The sequence below is a fragment of the Helobdella robusta genome, assembly GCF_000326865.2.
Source record: "Helobdella robusta unplaced genomic scaffold HELROscaffold_4, whole genome shotgun sequence".
In the NCBI taxonomy this organism is placed as follows: Eukaryota; Metazoa; Annelida; class Clitellata; order Rhynchobdellida; family Glossiphoniidae; genus Helobdella; species Helobdella robusta.
The window spans coordinates 5104775-5114217 of record NW_008704902.1 but is presented as its reverse complement, the minus strand read 5'-3'; the positions used below and the strand labels follow the sequence as shown (position 1 = coordinate 5114217).

At 31.1% G+C, this 9443-nt stretch overlaps 2 protein-coding genes across 2 annotated transcripts; both read right to left on the bottom strand.

Moving 5' to 3' along the window:
• Window positions 1-430: 430 nt before the first annotated feature.
• Window positions 431-5656, bottom strand: HELRODRAFT_162607 (hypothetical protein; the record flags this gene model as incomplete). Its single annotated transcript, XM_009024768.1, has 2 exons — window positions 431-1152; window positions 4816-5656. The coding sequence occupies 2 exons, from the start codon at window positions 5654-5656 to the stop codon at window positions 431-433; spliced, it is 1563 nt and encodes a 520-aa protein (XP_009023016.1).
• Window positions 5657-6787: 1131 nt separating this feature from the next.
• HELRODRAFT_162606 (hypothetical protein) lies at window positions 6788-8828 on the bottom strand (the record flags this gene model as incomplete). The annotated part of the gene is made up of 4 exons (XM_009024767.1): window positions 6788-6861; window positions 7018-7213; window positions 7335-7594; window positions 8795-8828. The coding sequence occupies 4 exons, from the start codon at window positions 8826-8828 to the stop codon at window positions 6788-6790; spliced, it is 564 nt and encodes a 187-aa protein (XP_009023015.1).
• Between the last annotated feature and the right edge of the window lie 615 nt (window positions 8829-9443).

The window sequence follows — 9443 nt, the reverse complement described above, 5'->3', positions numbered from 1 at the left end:
TAGAGATAACAAATTCAGTAATAAAAAAGTATTTAAACAAAATGCTAAAATTATTAAGCAAGAAATGAAAAAAAATTTTTTTTTGAGAAAAACTGATGCATACTTGCATAATAATTATTATACCTGTCACGTTAGACTGTTTAGCTTAAAATATCGCGATAGGTTAAAAACCAGCATCGCAGATGTTCATTCATGAAAAACAATATTTTAAAATTTTGTTTAAAAAAGTTATAGACCAAAGTTTTTGAATAAACAAATTTTCAATATAAAAATTTAATTAAAAAGTACAGGTTGAAGAAAGTTTTGTTAAAAATAATTTAGTTTTGATTCACCGAACTTAAACAAATGACTAGCAATTCAATGTACGATACTAAAAATATAATTCGACACTAATTTAGTTCATAGATAAATATGTTGCTTATTGATAAATTTATATTTTTTTAAACGTTTTATCTCCTATTTTTCCGTTAGCACAAAACAAATTTATAAAGTTGTCCATAGTCGATTCAAAGTTGGCAAGTTTCAAATCATTGAATCCAAACAATCGATTTCTTGGGTTGACTTTGAAATCTCTTAACAGATCAGCCAATTTATCGTTGCTGTTGAAGTTCTCACCGATGGACACAGCAACAATTTCGTGAGGTTGGTGTGAGGCATGGGCGGAAGTGTCTGCGCGTTTCAACTTACTGATAACTCGAGATGATGAAGTTGTATTGGCGGGTTTCTCGTCAATACTTCGATCAGTCATAAACACAACAATTTGTTTCGAATACTCTAATACTAATTTATCAAATTTTTTGAGTTTGTTTGTTAATAGTTCTCTTGATGTAAGGCGGGCAGGATTTTTGTAATCTGTTCTAGCTTTTTTACCTCCTAATTTTTTTTTTGATCTCAAACTTCTACTATAATTTACAAGGCATTTGTGTCTAAAGGAAAGTGTTTTATGAGTAGAACAGGGGCTTGTAGTATTTTTAAATTTTTTCAAATCAATGGAGTATCCAACCGTTAGCTTCAACGTGGTGCCATATTCATCTTTTAAGCGTTGAACGATTTGATTGGCGATTTCTATAAGCATCGGAAATCTCCATGATTTTGTGGAAATCAGTTGAAATAAAAAATATATTCTCGGGTTAGCTCCTAAATAAATACAATCTGTTAAAAAAAAGTTAAAATAATTAAACAATGAGTATTTGCATGAAAATTACTAAAGGAAAAATCATTTTATAATTTAATATATTTTAATAAGTTTAATAAATTTACTGGCAACTAATTTTAAAAAAAACGATTTTCAAAAAAATAGTTTGAAATTGGCCACAAGATTCTTGAGCTTGTCAAAAATTCTCAAATGCATAAACCTATTTTTTTTGCTATTCATACTACTTTGTGTGTGCTGGAAAGATGTATTACTCAGGACATGCCCAATGCTAAAATAATGACACTAAAAATAGGGATTGTGGTGACCGCAATAACTATAGATAAATTATACTATTCAGCACTGCACTGTTACAGGCTGGCTTCTTGTGTCTATCCGGTAACTTTGTGTGGTTTTTTTTCTCAAGTCATTCCACTCTGAATATGGCGTTCATTTTGCGACATCTCAGAAATTATGTCAGGGTCATATCAACTAACGCTCTACATCTCCTTCGCTGGTTGAACTATCGGTAAAAGAAGCAAACTAAACGAATTCGATTTAATCCAAAAGCATAAATTTTTAGCTCACTGATATTATCGACTATTGTCTTTTAGTTTCATGAAGATAAACGTTACACTGTCCATTCCAAAGGCGCAACAATAGTTTAAAACCAGACTGTTGTTTTGCGCCAATATTTTTTTTACTTTTCTTGACAAGCTTTTAGAGATTGTGATGGGAGTGTCAGCATTACAACAAGAGTTGTCCTAAATGATGTTTGCATTTGTACCAAAAGCAGACATGTCAAAACTACTCATCAAAAAATTTATTTTTACTGAGATGCAGTTTCGTCATATCAAGTAACATTAAAGGTCGTTAGTGAGAGATTGGATAATTAATTATGTAAGCATGTAAAAAATTTGGTTTTGCCAATAACCTAAAAAATATTATTATAGCGCAGAAATTGGATAATGAAAGTCTTTAAGAAATTATTACTGGCAGGCATAGTCTGAAAGTTGTAGGCTATTTTACTTATATTGAATCAAACGCCTGATACATGCTTCCTTGAATGAAGCAACTCCAAGCTTACTGTGAAAACAAAAACAGAAAGTTTAATATAATTGCAGGGTTAAATACAAATTTTATAGGAGCAAAACATGTATAGCACATGTGAAACATGAAAAAAAATTTTGGTAGCTAGTGATATTAAGTCCAAACAGAGTAGTGACGAGCCAAGCCGATGGAGCCGATTCAGACGGCTTGGAATTTAAAGCACATCGGTTCGGCTAGGCTTAAAAATTTTTCAAGCCGCGACTTGATCTGCTCAAGTTGCGACTAGCCGATAGAGTCGATCGAAAAAAACATTTTTCTAATTATTTGAAAAAAATATATATAAATAATTTCGCGCATCAAAATTTGACATCACAAGAACGGAACACAATGAAATTGATGATTACTTAATAGTTAAAGTGGAATCTCAAAATTCAAACTCATGGAAAAATCATAAATTACAATATTCTATACTGAGTCAAATGGCTCGGGATTATATTTGTATCGTCATCTTCATTGTACTTATTGACTTTTAACTTTTAATTGATCTTCAAATAGCATTACATTTTATGAAAATTTTGTCACATTCGTTTTTCTTTATTTAACTCAAGTTTTTTATTTGTTCTTGCTTCTTAAGAAAATTATATTTTCGTTCCTAGAGAAATTGCACTGCACCTGTTTTGGAGGATAAAATTACTCTAACCATGGTTTAAGTACAGTATATATATATATACGTTTAAGGAACCATTCCGACTGGAAAAGTTTGTATATTTGTTTCATTTTCATCATTAAGGACCTTCTTCTTATGAAAAAAGTATCACTGAATATTATTTATTCATTGAGATCGTTTATCGAGCGGTGATTGCTCGTAACATGTAACTCAACTGCCATGTAATGAATGAGCTCTCCACGTTGGCAGAAAAGTATGGAACACGTTGAAACAAAACAAACTTTTTTATTCTTTATAATGCATAACTTTCAAACGCGGAAATGCTTACGTGTTATTTTATACTCATAATTAAATTTTCGGGCCACAAATGCTGTACACTATTCACACCTCAGAATATATTGCTGTAACCCTTGAACACTCCCACCTACCAACATCGCTGTTATAACTTCAATGATCTTTATATTTCTAGCATCAGTGTTGTAGCAACGATCGCCAAGTGTTCTTTATTTCGTAGGTTCAAGATTTTCGATAGATGAACACAGCTGCTTCAAACGCAAACTTTGTTGAACGTTTATTTGAATACCAACAGTAATATCAACAATAAACTAATCCAAGTAACTACATAAATCGCTATTAAGATTTTGCTTTCTCTGCTAGAAACCTGACTGTAAACCCAACTACGTAGGACATTTATATTTTTAGTTTAGATTCAATATTTCTTTACAATCATCTATCCAAAGATTACAAATATAGTAGAGATAATAATAATCAGATAATGAATAATATAGCGAAATTTGATAATTCCCGCGGTTATAACGCATCATGTACGCACGCATCACACGAGTATGGAAATCTTTCGGAGAGACAGTATTTGAACCAGGCAATCGCCTAATCAGAGCGCGAGACATGGCTCTACCTCCACTCTTCCATCGGCTAACTCGGTGACCAAACAACGTGTTAACATGTTGACAGCGTGTTTTTTACCTTTGCAATATTTCAATTGAATGAGCCGACTCTAATTAATCGGTTGAAAAATTATTATTTTGTGTACTTGCATGTTAACGAATTGTAATTGATTTTTCACTGAACTTTTAAAACTGTTCAATTTCAAACAATTTACAAACAAAAACTTTTTTCTACCCAAAAAGTATTTTATATATGTTAAACTATGCAAAGTGATTGTAACAAGCCACATTTAAACGTTGCTTAAATCAATCTTTACTGTTAGCATGAAAACAAAAGATTAACATCATGATACATGCAAACTCAACGCCAACAGGGCCAACGGACTTTTAAGATTCTATCATCTGTGCTGTTTTTCATCAATCAAACATTATCTTTGTGATATTATCAGTAACTATCGGAAAAACTTAATTTTTTTCTGCTAAAAATACTTTGAAAATATGATAATTGTCATTAAATTATAATTATATCAATAAAACATAGCTGACATTTAAATAGTTGTTTTTGTGCTTTTTTGTTGCTTATTTAGATACTCCATAAAGAAAATTAAAAGTCTAATAGCTACGACTGCTGTCAAGTTGTATGAATGATTTTGTTTTCAAATTAACAAGTGGGCACAACCTAGAGAAAATAATTATACGCAACAAAATATACTCTAATTAATTTTCTGATGGAAATCTTACGAAGCAAACAAAGAGACGCTGAATATAAAATTAAAGTTGCGATGTTAACCAAAACTTCAAACACAGCATGCCTTGTTATGAAACTGTTGAAAAGTTGTTATAAAAGTGAAATATTAAGTTAATAATTCGTTCAAGATTAAGTTGAGATAATGATGCGACAAATGTAATGATATGATCAATGTTATGATGTGATTAAAGGATGTAATTTATGTTATGATATGATTGATGTTACAAAAATTAATATCATGATAAAACTAATGTTATGATTTTGAAAAAAATGTTATTACGTCATTAATATTATGATGTCATTTGGAACCAACCTTTGTATCTCTCCTCGTCTGAATGTTCATCGAAATGACGAACATATCCTTTTGGGTCTTTTTTTCTTAATCTCGCCATTGAATTATCAACCAGCATTTTATTTTTTGCATCCGATTTTTCAATTTTATATAATAAGTTGACGCCCTTTATTTTGTCAATTTTCAATTTTGAATCGTCCTGTGCCGTCGCTTTAAGAACTGAATTGGTTTTATGGTGGGCTTTTGTTGTTGGGGTAGAAGTTCGACTGGTTTTTGAATTTTTTTTGTTTCCTGGAAATAATATCAAATTAAAATGTTTCCTGTTTGTTTGATTCTTGTCCTCACTTTTATCATTTGAATGGCTGAGTCCTTGCATACGGATTTTTCTATCTTCGAAATATTTCAAAGTTCTATTTTTGTCACACGGAATAATTATTCCATTTTCTTCATCAAATCCCCATAGAGGTGAATGGCCAGAATTTTGTTCGTCATCACAGTCGTTCGCATGAAATGGTTTGTTTGAATGAAAAGCCCTTTTTTCGTGGTCAGTTGGTCTCCAAAAATATTTATTTGGCGTACCTTGTGCATCTCGTTTTGATCTCCGTTTAACTTGGAGATTTGTTGGTGTCGAATCTTTTGAAGTTTTAGAGTTCGTTGTGTTTGTGTTTTGATTGTTTTTTTTTTTAATATTTACCCCCCCGGTTTTCGATTTGCGTGTTTTGGGTTTTGTAGGTTTTTTCGATTCTTTTTGAGACATTAGTTTGGACAATGTTGAGAAATTTCTGGGTTTTTTTGTTGTTTCAGGCGTTAGATTATTAGCTGTTTTATTCGATTTATAAGCAATTTCCGATTTGTTTCTCATTTCTTCAAATAAATGTAAAATTGTTGAAAATAAAACAATAAATACATTAGAATGTTAATCATAAAAAAGTACAGTTGTTTAAAAATTTTCAATCATTGTAACGTAGCAGGACATGCCAAAAGTTGAACATCAACAACAAAAATTGATAAACATCTCTGCCCCACACGAAATTTCAAAATTTAAAATGTGCATAAGCCAGGCCAAGATTGCAACAATTATCATGCCATGCTGAAACATTAAAATGCAAACAAGACGGCTAAGATGGAGGAATTGTTAAAGATAGATTTGTTAAAAAAACAAATGTAAATGATTTATTTACCATTAAATTTTCTAGCATGATGTTTTTAATAGGGACAACAGGTGCTGTTTTGCAGTGGCCGGGATCGAATGTGACTAACAGATTTCCGCCTTCCCCATGCTCCGTGCGTAATGCGTCGTTTATACGCGTTCATACAAGCAGTTTGGAAATTGCTGGTTTTTCCGAAGCTAAAAAGATTGCAAAAGACCTTTAATATTTCAATAAATTCTAACGACAATAGTTCATCCGATAGCAGTGATATAAACAATTTAAGTTTCATTAATTAAATAAATAATTTTCATTCTTCGACGGATTTGTTTGAGCGGACCTCCGTTTTGGCTGGTTCTACGTCGTACGCGGGAAGTTTAAAAATTGTTTCATAGGTGTCACGTAATTCAATTAATTACATTATTCATATTGATGAAACACATTTAAAAATAATAAGGTAATTACATGAAAATATATAACGTGCAATTGATGAGAAACATTCATTAACATGACTTCTGAGTGATGAATGAACTCAAATCTCGCTTTCAGATTTTAAATTCACTTTTATAATAATTCAATAAATTTTTATATTCTAACAAACAGAAAAAATTTCAAATACACCAAAAAGCCATACATTCATTTGCAAAGTTTAGAAAAATTAACTTGCACAAATAATAATGTGAGAATGTTTTTGAAATGGCATAGAAACAAACAATTGTGTGAAAAAGTGCTACGACAAAATAATACACACAAACCAAACACAAAAAAATTTTTTATATTTGTTCAAAAAATTAAAATCAAAAACCGTTTCGATGACGTAAATTTAATTTATTTACACTCAGAAGTCATCTGTGAAAAAGCGGGAACATGAAGGAAGGAGGAAACATCGAGGAATGCTGAAGGATTTTGTTGAAGCCGACTAAAATAACATGGTCAATTTTGCGGTTGAGACAAAGACTATCATAAAAGAAGCATAAAATTTATTTGAATAGAAATTAACAGCAAACGTGTAAATGTTGTCTAAAAATTTGGTGTCATAAAAGTTTGCTTAAAAAAATTGAAGAAATGTTCTAACCTTCAGGCATAGCTTTAAACTTGACCATTAGCTCGTATATCAGTTTAGCGTTGCTACTCTGCCACGAACTTCTGGCACTATCCAACTTGTCCGTGTAAAAAATTACGGAATAGAAACTTTTAACTGGTTTGTTCACTATGCTAGGAAATATATTGTGAAATCCAATGAGACCGATGTTTATTCCGTACACAAAAACCTAATTAAAATGTGGTTAACTTGAGCACTCGCGTTTTTAATTTTAAACTTTTGGCATCAACATAAAAATTATGTATAAAAATTCTGAACAAACATTGACAATCCATAGAAGCAGACCTCACCTTGTTGTTTTGCAGATGTCTGACGAGGGGGACTGCATCACTGGCGTCCGTCACATCTCCATCGCCGAGAATGATCAGCAGTTTCAGTATGTAATCGGAATCAGTCGAGAGCGTTTCAACGTTGTCACACTGATCACATTTGCCCTTCAAATGAGATTCCATTAAGACTTTTCTGGTGTGGTTAATTTTAAAGAGTTCCATTGCCTTCAAAAGTCCTGGTCCTAAATACGTCCGGATTTGGTCCGGTCTTACAATCCTATCTGTGGTGGGATTTTATTAATAAGTGTTTTAAAGGTTAAAGAGTCTGTTAACAAGTGTTTACGTGATTGTACAGCAAAAATCGTTTGTTGTCTATATAAACGTGTATTGAACGTTCAACTCTATTTAAAAACTCACTATAAATAACCAACTTATTTCAATTGATGGCGATGAAAAAATTATGCAGTAGTTTATGTAAAAAAGTATTTAGAACATTGCACCAATACTCACTCGTCACTCATTGAAGCAATTCATATGCAAATGTTGTCAAATAATACTACAAATTATTTATTTAATTAAAAAATTTACAAAAAATTTTAAGTATATTAAAACTTGGTTAAATTTTTAAAATTAAATCAAAAAAGCGTAAGCGTGCATATTAACAGATACGTTCTTATTTGAAAATTTAAAATTAATATTCGATTTAAATTTTTAATTAATAATTTTCATATTTCTTGCAGGCATAATATCATTACACAAATGTATTGCTCTTAAAACGGCTATCACTAATAACCAGATAACTTCAGACGCTTTCATTGTTTCATTTTTTTCATTGTAAAAAGTAGAGCATAATAATCCACTTTTTTGTTCTATAGAGAATTACAATATTTTGGAAACAGCCGAACAAAAATAATTTCTGTATTCTGTAACTATTATGCCCATTACCACACTAGCAAGTCTTCATTTCAATGTATCACCCCGTGTAGAACTTGCAGGCTACACAAATTTCCTCAGGCACTAAGCACATTCTCCGTGACATCTCTAGGCATATTTAAGGTAGTATAAAAACTGTTACAGTTGTATTTTACTTTTTGCATGCCTTAATAAAAATGAATAAAGTGACAACCGTGTGAACAAGTATTGATATATGAATACAAAATTCACAAGTCATTCAAATCACAAGTCTATAATAATGGAATTACTGCTCGTTTTTCAAATATCGTATCAAAGTTTTATTTAGAAATGTGCAACGACCAACAATCACTCAATTTAAAGACGCGTCTTTCTAATACAATTATATTTAAAATTTTTTTGGTCTTTGTGTAAACAACGCCTTTTAATTTACGATTTTTAAATGTCTGCTGGAATTGCTAATGAGCCCATACTAATGGCGTGTGTGTTTGTTTCATCTGGCATGATGATAATAATGTATGTGTAGCATGGAGCATCTTCATGTGCTTTGTTGGGATGTTCACATTTACGTGTTTCTTCGATACTCTGCTCATCTGTGTTCATCTTTATGCGTTTGTTATCTGTTTTGAACAACTTATAGTTGTTATCTATGTTCATCTACTTAAATTTTTTATCTACGCTCGTTTTCATGTTCATGTTTATAAATTTTTTATCTATGTTCATATTCATGTATTTTTACCTATGTTCATTTTTTTTTTATATTTGCTATCTATGTTTTTACACATGTTTGTTGTCTATGTTCAACTGTTCATATTTATGTGTTTGTTATTATTGAGTTGTTCAATCTCATGTGCGTGTTACAATTTTCTTGCCCTTTGCAATGTCACTGATGTTCATGTTTGTTCAACTTCAGTTGTTCATGTGTGTTCAGGTTTGTTCGTCACATCTGCTCGTTTTCGTTTGTTTGTATTTATTGATCAACTAACTTTATATGTTTGAAACCACAATAAGATGCAACCGAAATTCTTAACAAAAATTTGAATATCCCACACTCAACAAATAATTTCAGAATTTTCTCAATGCTGCAATTCAAATGAAAACGCATTCAATTATTTTAATTTATCTGTTTTCTGGTAATAAATTTTTTAAATTGACGTGAATGATAACGCAGTCGGTAGTGAACTTAGAACTGGCGGATCACATTTTGCATGATTTATG